The 23,762-nt window shown below is 33.0% G+C and overlaps 1 protein-coding gene across 1 annotated transcript; it reads left to right on the forward strand.

Moving 5' to 3' along the window:
- Positions 1–4,498: 4,498 nt before the first annotated feature.
- Positions 4,499–5,110, forward strand: LOC124921764 (YDG domain-containing protein At5g47150-like). Its single transcript, XM_047462469.1, has one exon. It carries the CDS (start codon positions 4,499–4,501, stop codon positions 5,108–5,110), a length of 612 nt encoding a protein of 203 aa, XP_047318425.1.
- The last annotated feature ends 18,652 nt before the right edge of the window (positions 5,111–23,762 follow it).

Below are 23,762 nucleotides of genomic sequence, written 5' to 3' on the forward strand. Positions count from 1 at the left end.
AAGGGCATGCATGCAATCTCATGCTTCTAGTATGCTCGTTCAATGTTATTCATCCGTTCAGCTACTCCATTCTCTTGAGTCGTTCGGGAAATAGTCTTCACCATATTGATCCCATTCACAGCACGATACTCTCTGAAATCTGAATTGATGTATTCACCTTTGTTGTCGGATCTCAAACACTTAACCTTCTGATTTATTTAATTTTCAACCAAAGTCTTCCACTTTTTGAAAACCATAAATACATTAGATTTGTTCTTCATAAAATATACATATACATTTGTTATCGAATCATCTATAAATGTCACATAGTAATATGATCCTTCAATAGAAGAAACATGTGTAGGTCCCACATATCAGTGTGTACCAACTCTAGCCTTTCTTTTTTGAGCTTCTTCCCAATCTTTAAGAAACTCACCCGTTTCTGTTTTTAAAGAATGAAGTTTTCACATAACTAATGTTCAACAAACTTCATTTCTAGAATATGACCATTCTTAAAAAGAATTTTCATCCCTCTTTTACTCATATGGTCCAACCTGCAATGCCATAGCTCACTGTTCTTCGAGTTATCAACTACAGTATCAACTTTTTCTCTACAAGTTGAAGTCATGTATAACATTCTAGTTTTGTGACCTCGAGCAACAACTATTACTCCTTTAGTCACCTTCTACGCACCATTTTCACAACTAAAATTGTGACCTTCTTTATCAAGTTGTGTAATAGAAATAAGATTGCGCATTAAATCTGGAATGTGTCTTGCCTTATTAATCTTCCAAACAGAATTGTTTATCATCTTTAATTTGATGTCCCCCATGCCAACAATATTCAGTGGTTCACCATCTGCGAGATAAACTTTCCCACAGTTTCAGCCACATAATTCTCCATTAATTCTTTATGGGTAGTGGTGTGGAAAGACACTCTCGAGTCCAAAACCCATGAATCTATCGGGCTATCAATCGATAGAAGCAACACATTAGTGACAATTTTTATAACTGCGTTGGCTGCATCATTTTTTTCATCACCATTTCTCTTCGGTGCTTTGTAATTCATTTTTATGTGACTCTGCTTACCATAATTCCAGCAATCAAATGTCTGCTCAGACCTTGACTGACTCCTCATATTTCTCGACATATATCTACTCTTACCTCGGTTGAAATTTCTATCATTACCTTTTCCCATGTCTTAAACATTCAGAGTAGATCCTTTGAACGTTTCACCAAAATCAATTTTACGAACCTCTTTATCAAGAATACGGTCTATAACTTCAATAAATTTAAGTTTATAATTTCCAACAGAGTTGCTAATTGTTGCCCTCATAGGTTCTCAACTATTCGGTAGAGATGCTAACAAAATCATGGAATTAACTTCATCCCCAAAATCAATATCAACAGATAACGGTTGATTCACAATTGTATTAAATTCGTTCAAATGAGTAGTGACAGAAGTATCATCAATCATTCTTAAATTGAAGAGTCTTTTCATTAAATGTATCTTGTTGTTAGCAGATGATTTCTCATACATTTCAGATAGATCTTTCATTAGACCCATGATGGTCTTCTCCTTTGCTACATTGTGAGCAATCGTTTTGGCTAGCGTTAATCAGACAACTCCTGAAACCTGTCTATCAAGGAGTTTTCATTCATCTTCATCCATATTCTCTAGTTTCTCACTCAAATGAACATGAATCTTCTTTCCGTAGAGGTAATCTTCAATCTGCATCCTTTAGAAGGCATAATTTGTTCCATTAAATCTTCCAATACTGTGTTCTATACTGTTCTCGCATGTCATCGTTTCCAATGATCAGATCTAACATTGAAACTCTGATACTAGTTGTTAGAATTTGGATCCTCAAATCTGACCTACTTGAAACGATCTGTAAAAATGCAAGAAAATAAGAATACAAGAAGACACAAATTTATAGTGGTTCACTTAAATTGAACTACGTCCACTTCAGTCGTCACCATATTTCACTATGAAGAAGAAGAAAGAATACAGAGTTTTTTGCCTCACACTTTATCTCTCTAGAATTATGTTTTCACCATGTAAAGCCTTAATAATAACATATTTAAAGGGTAAACATTCAGGTAATAAAACCTAAAAAACTATTGGTAAGACCCAAGCCCAAATTTAAATACAAACTCAATAAACTCTAATTAATTATTGTAGAGTTTATTACAAGTGTAAGCTCTATAACTCTAAACACGCCTACTTAAAATGCATAGAAATGCGAGATAAGAAGTATGAATAAATGTTAAAATTATCATTTAAAAAAGAAAAATTGACATAAATATTCAATTAGGTTGTTTAGTTGATTATTTGCACATAACCACTGGTCACTAAAATGCCTAATCCGAATCCATAATGGCAAGGGAGGCTTATGTGAAGACTGGTGGTTTAGGGCTCAATATCAATATAAATATAGATATTCCCTTTAGGTTGTGTAGTTTTTATTTTTCTTCTTTTAACATGATTATGTATTTCCTATAAAGTTAACAAGATATTTATATGTTTTGTAAATCTAACCTTTATCCATAATTATCAATAATTATTTTGCCAAATGCGCGTCTAATTAAGTTAGGAAGATTATAAAAGCCGACTATAGAACTCGTAAAAATTGATTTTAGTGTATATGATTTAAGAGCGAGACGCTTTCCTTCGCAACCCTTGCTTTTGTGGTTTGTTTTTCATAGGGATTTTGGATTTCGACCAAGGTTTAGTCTCAACGTTTGTCCATCCCATTCCTTTCATTTTCTCCTATTCATCAACAAGACATTCTCCTATTTACTTCAAGGTTTTGTTCCAATAGGGCGTAATTGGGCGAGAGTTTTTCCTTCCTTCAATTCTTCTTTCGACGCCATGTAAGTACTTCTATCGGTGTATATTAATCCCAAATCTACTTCAATAGAAACCGGCTTTGACATTCCCCTTACTTTAGATTCGTTTGTTGTACTTCATTCAGATCTACTCGAAATCTACTCCTCCCGGAACGATTGTGTAAGTAAACATAGAGGAAGATGTCAAAAGCGGCCGCCGTATCAATTGCTAACCCTACAAAAATTGAATCGCGGTAAATCTATATATCTTTAATGGATTCGTTTATTGTGTTTTAATTTCCTTCTCTAATTTATCTTCTTCGATTTTGCTAATTTATTTCATTTAGTATTTTAGTATGATTATGTATTGTCTAATTATGTTTCAATATGAGCACAACCAAATTTGTTTTCTTTATATGCTTGAACATAGTCATCATTCCATTCTTTGCAAATTTATGTATTTTTGTACCAAATATTGATCAAATCAATAGAATATGTGCCTCTAATTTTTTTTGTTAGGATGCTAGCAGCTCAGTTTGTTAGGAGACTAATATTTTCATCTTCCCTCTCACATGGAGTGGGGGTAATATATATGAAAAATGATTGGGGAGCACGACTTTGGGGGAGCGACTCATACAGCGAAAGTGGTCTCGCTATTATACGAAAGTGACCTCGTTGTTATACAAAAGAGACCTCGTTGTTATACAAAAGGGACGAGGTCTCTTTTGTATAAGAGCGAGGTCACTTTAGTATAACAGCAAGGTCACTTTCGTTGTATGAGTCGCTCTCCCAAAGTCGTGCTCCCTATCATTCCTCTATATATATACCCTTCACATTCTATGTGAGACAACACATGGGGGCCCTCTATGTGAGAGGGGTCGTAACAGAGGATCTCATCTAATTACAGTTGGCATCTGCTCCACTCGTTGGACCATTAGATGTTGCTACAACATCAAATCCAAATTTCATATGCTCACAATTGATCATTTTGGTGATGCAAATTCTTGTTTATTTCATTTATTTGTTTTGATGTTGTTTATCTGCTTATTGTGATTTTTTTATGTTTCCGCCATTTAGATTTTTACATAGAGCATACAATAATTCACTTTCTTTTTAACAAAAAAAAAATCCAATGATTAATGTTTTAATTTGTCTACTTGTAACTTGACTCTTCAAATTAGATGAAAGTTGATTTATTTAACTTCTTATATACACTTCATTGATAAAATATGAATTGTTATAGTACTACATATTATTAAATTTATCCCATTGTGAAGCTTATTAACAATTGACTACAAATATTAATAATTTACTATGCAAATATTTCCTGTAGTATCACTACGAAACCGTCTAATTTTACGAACGACCTCCCTTCAAACAACAAGGACTCGAGCCGTGTTAGAATCAACAGTCAACTTCCACCAAAGAAAAGAAGATATCATGTCTCCAAGTTGGACTCATCTAATTTTACCAACGACCTCCCATCAAACAACAAGGACTCAAGCCTTGTTAGAATCAACAGTCGACTTCCACTGAAGAAAAGAAGATATCATGTTTCCAAGTTGGAAGACTACCAAGTAGTAACAAAACAAAGAAGACAAAAGAGACAAATTCAAAGTAAGACTTCATTACTACCCATTGCCTCTACTAATGTTAATTCTAATATTGACCGTGAGAGAGTGCTAAAGATGATAAGGATTCATAAAATTATCTATGATAATTTATTGAATGAGGATAAAGGTACGAACACGAGGGATAAGACTAGGCCATGCACAAGAGCTGCAAACATTGTTAAGGAAAATTTTTTCAAATGTGTACCGATAGTTGGTGCTATCCCGGGGGTAGAAATAGGTGACAAGTTCAATAATAGGACTGAACTTTCCCTTATAGGCCTTCATTTGCCCAAACAACCTGGAATTGCCTCTAATTCCACTACAAACAATAAATGTGAGTTTAGGATATGTGTATCAATAGTTGCTAGCGAAAATGATTATGAGAATGACATGAAAGACCCCAACTATTTGGTCTATTCTGGTCATGGAGGATTGATAAAGAAGAATAAGGGAGAAGGGAAGGATCAAAAACTGAAAGGAGGCAACTTGACTTTGGCGAATAGCAAAATCCAAAAAAATGAAGTTAGGGTGATCCGTGGAAGAATGGAGAATGGGAAGAATGTATACATATACTATGGGTTATATGTGGTAGAAGATTGGTACAAAACTAGAGGGAAATCTGGGAACTTGATTTACAAGTTTTGCTTGAAAAGAATTCCTGGACAGCCACCTATACAAAATGCCTAATGGTGTTAATTATGGGTCATCTTAAGAAGGGTTAAAGATATACTTCGATTTTAAGGTATATGGAGTTGTTGTAATGTCATTTGGTACCTAATTAGTAAGTACTGAATGCTTAAATGTTTATTAGACCAATGTCATTTTCTTTTCTTTGTTTGGAAGGAGTTGGAACAATATATCTTACATTATTAGTTGTTCATTTGAATTTATCTATTTGTCATGATCCAGCATGTTTTATCTTGTGTTTTATTATTATCTTATTTATGTGAGTTGGAATTACATATTTATTATTATTATTATTATTATTATTATTAAACAAACATATTTAAATATATTGACTAAACAAATATCCCAAATTCAAAAATTCAATTTTTAATAAAAACTTTGTTGAAAGGGGACCATAGTTCTTGGGGAGCTAGCTTACTAAATAAAAAGAAAATCAATCTAAAAAATCAAGGTTAAAACTGAAGGAATATGATTAATATATTTTGTAATATCAAAATATACTTCTAAAAAATCATTTCTAAAACCCAAAAACAAATTAAGCCACTAGTTAGAGACATAAATAACATACTAAATTTTCATAGTAAATTTTGAGTCCCCAAAATAACTATTTTGGCTATTCAAATAATGAAATTCAAACAAGGTATAATAACTTTATTATAGTTGGAAATAAATCTTGAAAACAAATTTAGTAAATCTGGGACACATTAATAGGACATATTTATTTTCCAAAAAAGAAAAATTAAATTTAGTAGATCTCCTACTCATTAATAGGTTACCTTTAACGGAAATAGAAAACAAAATTTAATAAAATATCTATATAGGGACCTTAATGTAATAGGACTTTTTTTGAAATTGATTATGTGAATGGTCAAAATATATATTTTGGGGCTCAAATTTAAGTTACTTGATTAATTTGGGGTTCAAATTTCTAATTCTACAGTTTTAAATTTTCAAATTTGGACAAATTGAGCCTCTAACGGACGTAAATATCCGTCAAACTATTTCCACGTGGCTTGTGTTTTAAAATTCATAATGCCATCTAATATTTCTTTTCCCGCGCCATTTATATATTTTAATTTTAAAAAAATTACTTTATGATTTTCCTCAAAATCTAGAATCATTTTTCACATTATATCAATTTTAATATATATATATATATATATATAATTCGAATTGTTTAATATGAAACAAATTTTCTTTTGACCCGATAGTTAATTAGGATGAAAGGCAACACTCAATATTGAGTCTTTTAATTTTTATCTTCTATAGTTGATTAGAAATCTTTATATATTTTAACTTTTTAGTTACATTTTATTTATTTGTATAAATTCATAATCTTATAATTATAATCATATACATAATATAAATTCCCAATACATAGCAGCTTCTTTATTTAATCTTATCTTTATAATTTTATATTTTACACTCTAACCGATTTCTATTACCGAGTTATGGGTCTTCTACTAATGGGTCTTCTATTTAGGTTTGTGGGTCTCGGGGTCCAATAAATATAAAATACAATTGTGTAATTGTTTTTATAACGTAGTTAATGTTTGTAGGTCTGATCCGTTTTGTCAAATTTTCAATTTTGCAGGTCATTTGATTGAAACTTGTCTACGTCGTCAAAATAAAAATTTAACAACACACTATGCTATGAATATAATAAAATTTTAATTCCTCTTTGAAATATTTTCTCATGTTCACAGTTTTAATTAATGAAAATAATTATTATTATCTTTAAAGTAATATTCTATTAAATAATTATTATTATTTTTGATTTAGTCTTAAGTATAAACTAGATATTTTACACTAAATATGGACAAAATATTAAAGATGTGGAGACCGTTCTAACGGGTACGTGAGACATGGTGACGGTAACTAAGCATCGAATCTCTAAAGAATCATTTTTTTGAATGCGTTAGAAATCTACATGCCAAAATATTTATTTTTCCAATTTTGTGGGAAAAATTAGGTAACGAATGTTGGTTACAAACTAGGTTTTAATCAAGGTCTAATTCTACTATTTCACCTACCTATTGTATGATGATCTTAAAATCGTGATAAGTACTCGGTCTGATTAGAGGTTAAGAAGTAGAAAATACATATAAAATCCAGTCATTTATATTTTTGAAAAACGATCATTTATATTAAAAATGAAAAAAAAAATTGTTTAAGCATAAAGACAAATCATGACATGAAAAACAAAATAAAAATAAGAAAAAACGGTACTCAATAAGTTATCGAGCTCGTAAATCCTCGAGAAGAACGATTAACTCCCCGACAGACTCTACTGACTTTCATACTTTCATGAACGAATCTCAGAAAACGTCATTATAATAGTATTATGAATGATACGCATCAGACGACTACAATCATTGAAAGTTCGACGATTTCTCTTCAACCAGATAGTCCACCAAAAAATAATTGGGATGGTAACCCAAATATGTAGGTCTTTCATATCATTCACATCAATCTAAATTTCTCAACAACTACCTAAAGACTCGGGCATCACCCAATTAATCCAAATAATATTCCACAAAAAACTTCAAATACTAGTCACCCCTCGACAATGCAAGAGTAAGTGAGTTACTGATTCAACCTCTTTGTGACACATACAAATAATCATAATATAAAAAATTTTCATGCACATATCATCCGTTATAATTCTAACATGAATAATGTTTCATTCAAAGAATGAGATCTTTGATAAAAACTTTAAATACTAGTCACCTCTCGACAATGCAAAAATAAGTGAGTTTCCGATTCAACCTTTTTGTCACACATATAAATGATCATAATATAACATTTTTTCATGCACATATCATTCGTTATAATTCTAACATGAATAATACTTCATCCAAAGAACGAGATCTTTGATGGAATCTTACTCCCAAAGTATTTCCCAACAAAGATTATATGGAATAATCTTAGACACAACTTGTAACAATGCCACACATGGAAACTATCAATATCTTGCCAACGCATAATGTCTTCCTTGGACGGTGACAATTGTTTGTGTACTACCAAATATAAAACTCTATTATGAGACGAAATCTTCATAATGTTTAATCTCCTTCTATATCTAATTTGGCTAGCGAAACCACTTGACCGAGAATCAAACATGTCATTAACTGTGACATTTTTACATATAGAAGGAAGAAATCTTAGGATACATCGTAGCTAGACTTTTGACACTACACCAAATGTTGTCCCAAAATTTAATCGAAGAACCATCCCTCGCAATGAATCTAGACTACTCACTAAAACTTTCCACGTAGAATAAATGTTACTCCAAATGCTACACCCAACTAGATAATTAGACCTTTTGGTGAACTAACTAGACTAATCATTACCATACTTACATTTAATTATCGATGCCTAAAGACTATTTGGTTACATTGCAAATCTATTACACATTTTTGATAGACTAGGCTTATTAAAAGAAATAAGATCTCGAATATCTAGACCTCCTTGATCTATAAAACATTTAACCTTATCTCAACTAACTGGATGACAAAACAATGAGTTAGAAGATCTCCATAGAAATTTATACATTATTCTATTTATTTTCACTGCCACACTCTTAGGGAGAATTAATAACAACATCATATATGTGGGCATATATGACAACACACTATTAATGAGGATTAACAGACCCCCTTTCGGGATTTTTTTATTTTTTCATCTAGACAGTTTGCATTCTATTTTAGTGATAATCAGGTCCCGAGACACCTTTGATCGTAATTTAGAACATAATGACATACCAAGATATGCTGACGGAAGATCACAAATTATGAACTCCAACACATTTGTCAACCTCATCCTTCTTCTATTCGAAACATAATTTGAAAAAAAGATGTCTGACTTATTAAGATTAACTCAAAGATCAGAACATGCATCGAATAACTATAAAAATATCTCGAAGGTGTTTAAAATTCCTATAGGTAGCATGAACCATGCAGAGCATGTCATCAACATAGAGCAAATTTTATATGGTAAAACGTAATCTTCTTGACCCACAACTCACTCCAGTGATGAGTCTTGAGCTTTCTGTGAAAGCCATCATTTTTAGAGAGCTTCCATAACAACGACGAACAAAAAAAAAGAGTGGATCACCCTATCTGATCCCTTTAGAACTCTCAAAAAGTTCATGAGAACTCTTATTAACAATGACAGAAAACGTAACTGTCAAGAGACAAAATCTAATTCAATCAATCCATTTTCACACTCATTCTCATTTTATCCATTACATCAAATAAAAACATCCAATTGACATGATCATAAGCTTTTTCAATGTTTAGCTGAGTCAATGTACTCATTGACTATTAATACGATATCATAGATTTGACAACATTTGATGAATGTCATCTGATTATTAGATATGACAGTCTTTAACACTCTCTTTAATCTATTGGTCAAACATTTTGCGATTATTATCCTTATAATTTTTCTTACCTTATTTTTTCTCATTCTCTACAACTATTCTTCTTCATTTTCTTCTTATAATATATATATATATATATATATATATATATATATATATATAATACAAAATAACAAGTGAATGATAATTTAAGTTAAAATAATTTACACGGTCTATCCGTAAATCTAAGTTTTTTTAAATTTTTTTTATAAGGATGTCGGTTAAGTAAAAAAGAAAAAAAAAATAAGAAAAGAAAAGTGATAAAGGAAAAACTAGAGGCAAAGAAAGAAAGAAAAAAATAAGTTTTTTTAAAACTAAGTCGTTGAGCTAGGGGTGAGTCTGCTCAATCTCATGGGCTCACTAAGACTAGGACTAGGACTAGGACTAGGACTAGGACTAGGACTAGGACTAGGACTAGGACTAGGACTAGGACTAGGACTAGGACTAGGACTAGGACTAGGACTAGGTGCAAAACTAAATATTCAAAAACAAAATCATAACTGAATATGTACTCATAATCTTTTTCATTTCTTAATTTTAAATTTAAAGTGACTTCTTAAAAATTAAATTAGAAGTTAGTCTTCTTTAATTATTTTAATCTCTTCAAAATAACTTTAAGTCAAAACGTTTTTATACTTCAAAGGTTTTTCCATATTTTTAATTGAGACTTAAAATTAGGGGTAGAAAATTATCAATATTATTTATATATCGAAAATATTATACCGCAAAATATCGAAAATATTAATTTTTTGGTATACAAAAAATGTAAGGTATATATAATATCGATACCAAAATTTTGGTATATCGATATATACCAAAATAATATTTATAAATTATATATATATATATATATATATATATATATATTATTTATAAGAAAATAAATAATGACTAATAAAATTATAAATAATTATTTTTTAATTTTTATTTCAAAAAATAGATTCACGCGAGCATGATAAAATTTTCAGCAGAAATTAATAATTTTAATAAATTTAATTCATTCTCTAAACATATTAGATATTTGAGGCCCAGTTTAAAAAAATATTTATTCAGTCTCCTTAAACTTAACAGATTTAGTTTATTTTTTAAACAAATTTGATATTAATTCAAATATAGAAACTTTATTTTTAAAATATAAATCAAAATATAATTATACTGTAATATTATTCAATATATATCATTCATAGACATTATATTTTACGAGATATGAAACTAATTTTATTTCACTATAAGGTGTTTAGTTTTTTTATTTAAAATAGACTCAATTGAGTTTAATATGTTAGCAAGTTCATTTCAAAAAACAATTAAAATTTGAAGCACAAAACTCCACGACTTGAACAGAGTAAGAATAACTTCGAAACCAAAACTTTTTTTTTAACTTTTAAACAGGATAAGAGTATATTCCAGTAACACTATGAAATTAAGGTATGAACGGTATATATCGATACTATACTGAAATCAATGTATGGTAAAAGTATGTATTTTTTTATAACGAAACATTCTGTAATGTATAAAGTATGACTAAGAGATTAAAGTGTACTATACCGACCACCCCTACTTAAAATGCATAAAAATACGAGATAGGGAGTATGAAAAAAATGTTACAATTATCATTTTAAAAATAAAATTTGTCATAAATATTCAATTAGGTTGTTTAATAATCAGTTGATTATTTGTACATAACCACTAGTCACTAAAATGCCTATCCGAATCCATAGTGGCAAGAGCGGCTTATGTGAAGACTAGTGGTTTAGGTCTCAATATCAATATAAATATAGATATTCCCTTTAGGTTGTGTAGTTTTTCTTTTTCTTCTTTTAGCATATTATGTGTGTCCTATAAAGTTAACAAGATATTTATATGCTTTGTAAATCAAACCTTAATCCATAATTATCAATAATTATTTTGCCAAATGTGCATCTAATTAAGTTACAAAGATTATAAAAGACAACTCTAAAACTCGTAAAAATTGAGTTTAGTGTATATGATTTTAGAGCGAGATGCTTTCCTTCGCATCCCTTGCACTTGCTTTTGTGGTTTTGTTTCTCGTAGGGATTTTGGATTTCTATCTAGGTTTAGTATCAATGTTTGTCCATCCCATTCTTTTCATTTTCTCCTAATCACCAACAAGACATTTCTCCTATGCACTTCAAGGTTTGGTTCCATAAGGGCGTAATTGGGCGATAGTTTTTCCCTTCCTTCAATTCTTCTTCCGACGCCACGTGAGTTCTTATATCGCTGTATACTCATCCCAAATCTACTTTAATAGAAACTGGCTTTGACATTCCCCTTACTTTAGATCCGGTTCTTCTACTTTACTCGAAAATGAAACAAATCAGAAGGTTAAATGTTTGAGATCCGGCAATAGAGGCGAGTACATCAATTTTGATTTCAGAGATTATTGTGATGTGAATGAGATCAGTATGCTGAAGATTGTTCCATGAACGCCTCAAAAAATGGAGTAGTTGAATGAATGAAGCGAACATTGAACAAGCGTTCTAAAAGCATGAGATAATGTAGAATTTCAAAATAAACCTGGAGCAATAAAAAGGTAAACATTTCTTATTTGAAAGTGTTTGGTTATTTTATCATAAGTAAATATTAATGAATGTGATAGAAACAAGCTTGATCCAAAGTCTAATAAGTGTTTTTCATTGGTTATGGTAATATCGAGTTTTATCATTTTTAAGATAATTAAAATCGAAAGATCATTCGTAGCAGAAACGTCATTTTCAATGAGCAGGTTCTTTACAAAGATTGTTTTGGGAAGTCAAATGGTTATTCCAAATTAGAAGAGAATGGTATGGTCAATTTGAGAGATTTTTCAATTGAACATATACTCACTATCGAAGAATACCAAGGTATTGTTGAAGAAAATATCGTTGAGAACGTGGTCCCGTAGGCAAATCTGCAAACACTGGTTATATAGTTGAGAATATCATCAAGAAATCAAAAATCGGTCGAGTAATGGTCCTCATCTCTAAACTATATTTTTTGGCAGATAGAGGCGCGCCTAAATACTATGATAAAGTAATACATTCCAATGAATTAGTTAAGTGAGAGCCTATGATGAAATATGATATAAAGGGTACAAGCTATGGTGTCTAGAAACTAGAAAGGTAATAATGAATCGAGATGTTACTTTCGATGAAACGCCTATGTTACATGTACATCCTCTATATCTTTTGTGATAAGGTTCAACAAGAATCTAGCACTTCTAATAATAATACTCAACAAGAATCTAGTACACATGTGAATTTTGAGAGCATATTAGAATTTGAACCTGTAATACTATTGTCAACTACACTAGAGTTGTCTTGTACGTCACCACTTCCAGCACCGCCACAATATTCTATTGTTACTAACAAGTCAAAACGTGATATTAGACCTTCTTGAATACTCAGTGAATTTGATTTATTCATGAATTGAGTATTGTAGAAGATATTGATTCTTATGAGAAACCTTTTTCATATTCTAATGCAGTCACTTGAAATGACTCTAATAAGTGGATGATTTCCATACAAGAAGATATGGAATCTCATCATAAAAATGGTACGTAGAACCTCGTAAAATTACCCGTTAGAAAGAATGTTATTGGTTGTAAGTGTGTGTATAAAAGAAAGGAAGGTATACTTGATATTAAAGATACAAGGTTTAAAGTGAGACTAGTTACGAAAGGTTACAGTACAATTCTAGGGATTGATTTTACTGACGTGTTTTCTCTTATTGTGAAGCATACTTTGATTCGAGCATTACTTGGAATCGTGGCAATGCATAATTTGAAGCTTGAGCAGCAAGATGCGAAGTCCGCATTTCTACATAGGACATTTATATGCATCAACTTGGGAGATTTATAGTGTTAGCATAAGAAGGTTTTGTATGTTATTTGAAAAAATCTCTCTATGGTAACAATCGCCAAGGTTGTGGTATAAAAGATTTGATTCTTTTATGATCACTCGTAACTTCAAAATAAGTGATTTTGATAGTTGTGTCTATTTTAAATTGGTAACGATGGATGTGAATTCGAGATTTTCTGTACAATTATAAGTAGCTCTTAACTATATATGCATCTAATCATATATGTATTACGATTCTTTATTCCAATAAAAAGGAGGTTTTTAATGCAAGATTTTAAAACATATCTCTCTATGGCACTGGTACTAAGTACTCTATGGTTCAGGGCTTTAGCAGGTCTTTTGATAGAGATTAATCATTTTTTTCCAGATGCATTAACATTCCCCTTTTTTTCATTCTAGGTATTAACATGGAAAGGAATAAAGAAAATTAGAGATACAATAAAATATCCGTGTGAATAATCAAATTCCTTTTTCCCTTTTTAGAAAAAGAATAAGGGAGTAAAGAAAAAGAAGAAAAGTAGATTCAACATTTGCGAAACTTGAATTGAAGTTTAAATTAATATTAGATACAAAAAATTTAATAGAAGGAAAAGAAATAGATAGGGGTATCGTTTGTTTATCTACTCTTATACGTTGATGATATGTTGATAGCGGCTAATGATCAAAAAGAAATAAAGAAGGTAAATATGCAACTTGATAGAGAGTTTGATATGAAATATTTAGGAGCTACAAAGAAAATACTCGGAATAGAGATTTCTAGAGATAGAGCAACTAGAAAATTATACCTAAGTCGGAAAGGGTATATTGAGAAAGTCCTTCATTAGTTCAATATGAATAATGCTAGTACCGTGATTTCTTCATTAACAACTCAATTTAAAATCTCTTCTACTATGTCACCTCAGAGTAATGAGGATATCAGGTATATGTCACGAGTTCCATATTCTATTGTAGTTTGATCACTTATGTATGCAATGGTTTGTACTCGACCAAATTTGATATATTTAGTAAGTGCAATTAGTAGATAATGGGAAAATATTGAAAAAAGCATTTGAGAACAGATCAGTGGATCTTACTTATTTGAAAGATTCAACGAATGTTCACCTACAATTTGTTAGGAATAGAGATGGAGTTGTTGGTTATGTCGATTATGATTATGTTGGCGATCTTGACAAAGAAGATCGCTTACATGTTTTGTTTTCTATATTGGCGGTTGTGCAATTAGTTGGAAAGTTACTCTACAAAGTACATTCACGTTGTCTACTATAGAGGCAGAATACATGGCCATTATAGAAGCTTGTAAAGAAGTTATTTGGCTAAGAGGACTATTTGGAAAACTCAAAAAGGATTTACAGGACGAAAGTCTTTTGTGATAGTCAAAGTGTTATTTTCTAGAAAAAGATCATATGTTTCATGAAAGAATTAAGCACATTGATGTACAATATCATTTTGTATGTGATATTATTGCTCGTAGTGATATTGATATGAGAAAAATTAGTATTGTTGATAATCATGTTGATACGATGACGAAGGCGCTCCCCATTGCTAAGTCTGAGTATTCCTCGAACTTAGTTGGTCTTGGTTGTTGAAGCCTATAGGGCTTTTGGAAGAGGTGGAGCCTGTTATGGTTATTGTCTATATTTTGAAGATCATTTTTTCTTTTGACATACTAGCTCTGTGTCAAGGTGGAGTTTGTTAGATTATGGTGACTCGTATTGGTTTTGATTGGGGTCTGGGACTAAGCTCGCGATATAATAAAATAAAATAATATAAAATTCTAACTATTTAATATTTGGTCCACTAGGCCCAGTTATATGGCCTATAAATATATGGTCTTAGTTAGAGTTTTATTCACACACGTAATATTTGACATTATTCTTCTTTCTCTCTAAGTTATAATCTTCTATTTTAACCGTAGTGAATTTTTCCTCCTCTACTTGTGATTTTCCCATCTTGAGTTTCCACATAAATCTTGTGTTATTTACGTACTTTTTTGTTTTATATTCATCTCTTCTTTATCTTGTTTAGTGTCAATCCTGTTTTTCAACATAGATTTATTCTGGAGGTTTAGATTCATCGTTTTTCCATTGCGTTCCTTTCAAGTTCCATTTGATCGATTTTCTACCATCTCCACCAATTCAGATCCATTTCTAACACCCCATCCAAATCTATTTATCAAAAGCAACCGACAAACTTTCTATATTTTCCGTCACTTCAGATCCATTTCTTTCGTCCCATCAAAATCTACTCGGTATATACTTTTAGGTTACAAAAAAGTGGAAGATGTCAAAAGCGGAAGTGCATCAAACGCTATCCCTACACAAAAATAAATCTAGGTAAATCTTCAGTGTTTTGATTTCTTTCTTATTTTTTTGCTTCAATTTAACTTTTTATTCAGGTATTTTGAGTGTGATTATGTTTTATCTTATTATGAGGGGTATCACCACATGGAAGTTATCATCGAACTGCTTGTTTATTTCATTTATTATTGAAACTCAACTGAAAAGAAAAGGCCTTACGTAAATTATTTAGTTTCATATTGTGATGACGATGACGATAAATATAATGTGCAAGAGAGTATTCATGGTGATGATGGAGAAAAAATGAGTGCATTTAAAGTTTCTTTAACATCTAAATTTTGACGATGTAGTGAATAAACACGTTCCCTTCGAATTTGAAGGCAAAAAAAGAGAGTGTGGATATTAAATTGAATAATATATATTCAACAGAGACCGGAGTATAGGTCGAGATCAGTGATCTAAAACAGTCGGAATTATGGTAACGCGTTGGATATATGGGGTTTTTTGAAGTTCTGTTTATCTTTTTCTTTCTAGAATAAAAAAAAGTTATTAAGAAGAACTATAGTTATTGGAAGCCTATATCTGATGTACCTCGTGTCCCTCAAGAAGAATGATTTTTAGTTAGTAGACGATGTTGTGTGGTCATCTTGGTCGACGAACAACCTCAGGTGAGTATTCAGGGTAAATCGACACAGAACATGGTGAGACGGTAAGGAGAAATCAAAAGGTCAAATCGCACATCGGTCTTCAATCGACATTATTAGCAATCTATAAAGATGCCTCGGGTGTTTGGGTCCAAAGAGTTTATGCATTGTAACATGAATGATACAGGTGGTAGAGGGAGAGTCCTAGAAAGGGGTTGATAATCGACTAGACCCCGAGTCCACAATGAAAGGAAGGAGATGTTTCTAGCTAGAATTCAACCTATGCGGCAAACTAGGTTTGGAACAGAACAACCAGATCCTCGTAAAGCTGAAGCTCAAACCTATGTAGTAGTGGTAGGCACTAAGAAACATACTATGTAGGTCAACTAGACGAAGACGGTTCATGTCGAAACTAAATTGATCGAATTTCAAATGTTGGAGGCGCGCCCTAGAGTTATGGTTATTTCGGAAATTAAGAACGGAAAAAAAGAGCAGTTGTGGTTGATTTGTTTCAATTAAAATTGTTACGTCAGGCTCTTCATACGTCGACTTAGAACTAGTGTGTTTGGGGCTCGGACCTAATGATGGCATCTTTTGTTATGGATTCAATTCTCATGGAAGATATGTTACTTTATGGAAAGAATTTAAAACTGTTGGGTCAAATTATTTTGACTAAGTGTTGAAATAATTTAACAATTGAGATTTTGATGATTAAATGACTTATGAGTTTTGATGTAGGTGTATTGAATTCATATTTCATAAGACTTGGCTCTAATGAGGGCCATTAGACCGATTTGGCATTAAATGCATAAAATTAGACGTACAGTCTAACTCAACGGAGTTAGACGTGTAGTCTAATGAATGCATAGAATTAGACGTACAGTCTAACTCAACGGAGTTAGACATGTATTCTAATGAATGTATAGAATTAGACGTACAGTCTAACTCAACGGAGTTAGACGTGTAGTCTAATGAATTCTCAAATTAGACGTATGGTCTAATAGATATGCGAAATTAGACGTGCAGTCTAACTCAGCGGAGTTAGACGTGCAGTCTAATATATTTGCAATTAGACGGACTGTCTGATATATTCGGAATTAGACGTGCAGTCTAACTCAGTGGAGTTAGACGTGCAGTCTAACTCAGCGGAGTTAGACGTGCAATATAATATATTTGTGCGGAATTAGACATGCAGTCTAACTTAGTGGAGTTAGACGTGTAGTCTAATAGATTGTGAATGATTAGACGGATAGTCTAATTAAGTGAAAGTTAAACGTGAGTCTAACTCCTTCTAATAAGTCTGAGGTAGAACCGGAATTAGACGTGAAGTCTAACTCAGTGGAGTTAGACGTGCAGTCTAATGGTTATTGGATAATTAGACGTGTAGTCTAATTAAGTAAAAGTTAGACGTGAGTCTAACTCCTTCAGATTAGTCTGAGGTAGAACCGGAATTAGACGTGCATTCTAACTCAGTGGAGTAAGACGTACAGTCTAATGGTTATTGGATAATTAGACGTGTAGTCTAATTAAGTGAAAGTTAGACGTGAGTCTAACTCCTTCAGACAAGTATGAGGTAGAACCGGAATAAGACGTGCAGTCTAACTTAGTGGAGTTAGACGTGCAGTCTAATGATTATTGGATAATTAGACGTGTAGTCTAATTAAGTGAAAGTTAGACGTGAGTCTAACTCCTTCAGATTAGTCTAAGGTAGAACCGGAATTAGACGTGCAGTCTAACTGAGTGGAGTTAGACGTGCAGTCTAACTCAGTGGAGTTAGACGTGCAGTCTAATGGTTATTGGATAATTAGACGTGTAGTCTAATTAAGTGAAAGTTAGATGCGAGTCTAACTCCTTCAGACAAGTCTGAGGTAGAACCGGAATTAGACGTGCAGTCTAACTCAACGGAGTTAGACGTGCAGTCTAATGGTTATTGTAATTAGACGTAAGTCTAATTCTATTAGACCAGGCGGTCTAATAGACTATGTTATTAAAAGGGGATTTTGATTTCATTTGACTGATTTTCACAATTCGTCTAACTGAAATACGTCTAATGCTCAACTTAAGCAGTATGTTTGAAGCTAGCATTCACCTACCCACGTGCTATAGTTATACCCTACTCCTGCTCCAATTTCTAGTGATGATCAGTACAACAGTTATATGCAACCAACCAACGAATGCCACGTAAGAGAATTTTCCTCATATTACTTGTTTTGCAGGTACATCTCTGATGGAATATTCGGCGCACTACCAGTGGTGTACAGCCACGATCCTTGTGCTCAGAACCTATTGTTTACAATGGAGGTTTTCCAATGTAAGAGTGCCACGTATCTTTCTAAAAGATTCGACCGTTAGTCTCTGCCCAGTATTTAACAAAGCTTAAGGACAACGGACAATCTGCCCAACATAATGAACAAGCAATCTGATTTTACAGAGAGAGAAACCATTCGATCATCTTGCTTACTGAATTCAATCCTTTGAATATTGTGAAGCTGCTTTCTGATTGTACTGTGTGTGAATCAAGAGAGAGATAGAATCAAAAATACCTTTAGCTGAGTGATATTCTTCATCTTGTAATTGAACAGAAAGTGTTATGTTCAATAGTGAGCTAAGTGTCTGTAAACTGTATTTGATTCGAATCATATTATAGTGAATCCTTCCGGTGGTTGGAAGAAGGGGTGACGTATGAGAGTTTCTCTGAACATCCATAAACAAATTGCTTTGTTCTTTCTTTTCTGTCATCTTTTCATATTTCATCTTGTGCTTCAAACCCAAGTAAACAATTCCGCCTTGAATCTGTTTCAAGTGTTTACAAGTGTTTGCGTAGAATAGAAAGCGAATTAAATCCCTAACAGGATTTCCTTCAAACCGTTTTTCATAAGCCTTCATCTATAGCCAGACCCCTGTCTCTATCGATTAAGCCGATCCTATCAATTGGTATCAGAGCCTTGTTTCTATTCTCAAGCATCAAGAACCTGAAGCATGTCTATCATCAATGAGATCCCTATTTTGTCAATGGACAACTGCGAAAATTGGATGATGAGAATGCAAGCTCACTTAGCTGCTCTTAATTATGATATATGGAGCGTCATTACTGATGGCCCCATAAAGATTTCGAAGCCAAGAAGTGAGTGGACTATTGAAGACAAGATGACCAACAACCTGGATAATGTTGCAAGGAATATTATGTACCAGTCGATCAACATGATCGTGTTCTATGAAATCAAGTTTTGTTCCTCTGCTAAAGAGATATGGGATAAACTTAATCAGATCTACGGTACATTTACTCAAGCTAAGAACAACCAGAAAGCATTCATGTGCAGTGAGAATAAATCCAGATGGGCTGATAGTGATTCAGAGGAGTCTTCTGCTGAAAAAGAGAACGAAGCTGTAACTTGTCTAATGGAAGATGACCAATCTAAGGTAAATGATATCTTTGTACCAGAATTTACAAACGAGGAGTTAACTAATGCACTCAATGAAATGACCATTGAGTACAAGAAGTTAACTGAGTCCTTTTATGAAATGAAAGTCAAATATGAATCAACTGTTCTTTCCTCCAACAAAGAATCTGAATCAAACGTTTTTGATGAAAACTTAACAGAGATCTCATCTGAGAATGAGATGCTCAAGGAACAGATTCAGACTCTCTTATCTGAAAACAAGAGATTAAACTATGTAGTTAGTGCATGGACAAGATCAGGAGATGCTGTCAAATATCAGATCAGCATGTTAAAACCTGCTGGATCTAGATCCGGTTAGGGATTTGATAGCAATGACCCTAATTTGTCATGCAAAAAGTCCAACTCATCTGACAAACTTAAGCCAATAAGCTTTGTCAAAGGGAATATGACTGACATTGAATCTGATCCTATTCATGAAGAAGTTGCTTTAAAAAATGAAATAGTTTATGTTCCGCCGACTGTTAGCTGGCTTAAGAATAAGTTAGAAGCAGTTAATAAATTTGGCAACTTAAAACCTCACTCTAAGTCAAGGAGTTTTAAAAGAAAGTCTTCTTCAAAAGCTAAATGATCAGTGGCTATCAGAAAGTCGTCTGCTAAGTCAAAAACATACGCATTAATCACGGCACAAAATGGGAAATTCATCAAAATAACTCAAATATGGATTACTAAGGGACTGATTGACCGAGGACCCAATTGAAAGTGGGTACCAAAAGATTATAAATATCTATTTATGTAGGTATAAATAAACAAAAGACTAGAGGAATCTGTGTGGTATCTTGATAGCGGATGTTCCAGGCATATGACAGGAAACAGACGGCTTCTCACTGATATATCAGATTGCTCTAGACCTAAGATCACGTTTGGTGACAAAAAGAAGGGTAAGACCATGGGTAAGGGTAAGATTATCCATGGTAATCTAACTATTAATGACGTGCTGCTTGTTGACAATTTGTGCTATAATCTAATCATCATTAGTCAATTATGTGATAATGGTTTGTCAGTAGATTTTCAATCTCATGCATGTCTAGTTAAAGACCAAGATGGAAACATTTTATTGACTAGAAGTAGAGTAGGAAACTCATATAAAATGAATTGGCAAAAAGAGTTTTCTGATCCTATGTGCATGATTGCCAAGAATGACCAGAAATGGTTATGGCATAAACGTTTCAACCATTTGATTTTTAAAACTATCAACAACATTTGTTCAAACAATTTAGTTTTTGGTTTTCCCAAACATCAGTTTTCAAAGGACAAGATATGCACTGCTTGCCAGTTAGGCAAACAGGGTAGATCATTGTTCAAAAGTAAAGGAAAATCACAATCCAGCCATATCCTAGAACTTTTAAATATGGATCTGTTTGGTCCAATTCTTGTAAAGAGTATTGGAGGAATGAGATTTACCTTAATTATTATTGATGATTTCTCTCGTTTTACATGGCTTGCATTTTTACTATCAAAAGATAAAACTACTGAAAACTTGATTAGGATATTTAAAGGAATTCAGAATCAAAAATCTTTAAATATCACGTGCATTAGAAGTGATCAGGGAACTGAGTTCACTAACAGATACCTATCATCTTATCTCGAAGAAACTAGAATTAGGCACGAGTTGTCTAGTGCCAGGACTCCACAGCAAAACGGCATTGTTAAGAGAAGAGTGATAACTCTGAAGGAAGCAGCAGATCTATGCTTGTTGAATCAGATGTACCTCACAGGTTCTGGGCGAAAGCCATTAGTACTGCCTGCTATACACAATACTGGTCAATAATTAACAAACGTTTTGATAAAAACTCCCTATGAATTGTATTATGGGAGAATTCCCACAGTTTCTTATTTTAAGATATTTGGGTGTAAATGTTTTATTCATAACAATGGAAAGGTTTATTTGACCGCTTTTGATGCTAAAGCAGATGAGGGATTCATGTTAGGATACTCATCTGTAAGTAAGGCTTACAAAGTATACGACAAAACAACACAGACTGTTGAAGAATCCCTCGTTGTAGTTTTTGATGAGCCTATTGAGAGTAAATCTAATGAACTCATTGATCTTGCTGACAGACTAAAAGCGAGTAGTCTTGAGTCTATAAGTGAAGAAGAAGAAACTTTGGATAAGCGGATGGCTTTGTCTGATCCAGTGACTGATCCGGTTGAAGTTCAACTAGACGTACAAGCTCCTGTTCAACAAGAAGTTGAGAGTTTGGACGTCGCGGTGTCACCAGTTCAGATGACCAATCCCCTTGGATCCAACTTTAGATGGAACAGAAATCATCCACCAGAACTGATAATCGGAAATCCTTTTTCTCCTCGAAGGACAAGACGTCAACTGATGGATGAAATGACCAACTCTGCATTTATTTCTCAGATTGAACCCAAGAAAATTGGTGAAGCTATAGTTGATCCAGATTGGATCAATGCTATGCAAGAGGAGTTAAACCAATTCGCAAGAAATAAAGTGTGGTATCTTACTCCTAGACCAACTGACAAGTCAGTCATAGGAACAAGATGGGTTTTTAGAAACAAGCTTAGTGAAGAGGGTTTGATCATTAGAAACAAAGCTCGTTTAGTTGCTCAAGGATACAGACAAGAGGAAGGTATTGATTTTGATAAGTTTTTTGCACCGGTTGTAAGACTAAAGGCAATCAGAATCTTCCTAGCATATGCATCATTTAAGAACTTTAAAGTCTTTTAAATGGATGTGAAAAGTCCATTTTTAAATGGAAAATTAAGTGAAGAAGTATATGTTGAGAAACCCCCTGGTTTTGTAGATCATGTTTTGTCAAATCATGTTTATAGGCTTGACAAAGTATTGTATGGTCTGAAATAAGCTCCTAGAGCTTGGTACGACACATTAACCAACTTTTTGTTTGATCATGACTTTGTTGTTGGAACTGTGGATAAAACTTTGTTTAGATTTACTAAAGATTCTCACATTCTACTTGTTCAAATATATGTTGATGACATTATTTTTGGCTCAACTAACCCCAAATTGTGTGAGAAATTTGCTAAGCTATTGCAGGACAGGTTTGAAATGAGCATGATGGGAGAACTGACATTCTTCCTTGGGCTTCAAGTCCGTCATCTAGAAAACGGAACTCTTATCAACCAGGCCAAATACACCAAAGAACTTCTAAAGAAGTTTGGCTTGGAAAACTTTTCTGCAGCAGCTACTCCAATGAGCTCTTCAATTAAATTGGATAAAGATGAAGGTGGCCAAAGTGTCGATGTAACAGCATCGGATCCTTGCTGTATGTAACTGCTAGCAGGTCAGACATTCAATTTGTTGTTGGTGTTTGTGGCAGATTTCAGGCTGATCCTAAACTCTCTCATTTCACTACTTCTAAACGTATTCTTAAATACTTAAAGGGAACTCAAAATGTGGGACTGTGGTATCCGAAGGATTCCAGTTTCAATTTAACCAGTTTCAATTTAATCAGTTTCTCAGATGCAGATTATGCAGGGTGCAAAATCGATAGAAAAAGTACAAGTAGAACTTGTCAGTTCCTTGGAGATCGTCTAATCACATGGTTCAGCAAGAAGCAGACGTCGGTCGCAACGTCTACAGCTGAAGCAGAGTATCTTGCAGCTGGAAGTTGTTGCTCTCAAGTTCTGTGGATTCAACAACAGCTCAGAGACTATGGGATTGAGGCTGATGAATCTCCAATTTTCTGCGACAACACAAGTGCTATCACAATCACATACAATCCAGTTTTGCATTCTCGGACAAAGCATATTGAAATTAGGCATCACTTCATCCGAGAACACGTCAATCAGAAGCAGATTCATCTTGAACATGTTCATACAGATCAATAAACTGCAGACATTTTCACGAAACCCCTACCGGAAGCTAAGTTTTCTCACTTTAGAAAACTTGTCAGGTCTTGTTGATCTTGATTGATGTGATTACGTGCATAAATTAAGGGGGGACGTATTGTTCAAAACGCAACTGAACAGACATGAAAGACAGAGGTCT

This window comes from Impatiens glandulifera, chromosome 1, assembly GCF_907164915.1.
Source record: "Impatiens glandulifera chromosome 1, dImpGla2.1, whole genome shotgun sequence".
NCBI lineage: Eukaryota > Viridiplantae > Streptophyta > Magnoliopsida > Ericales > Balsaminaceae > Impatiens > Impatiens glandulifera.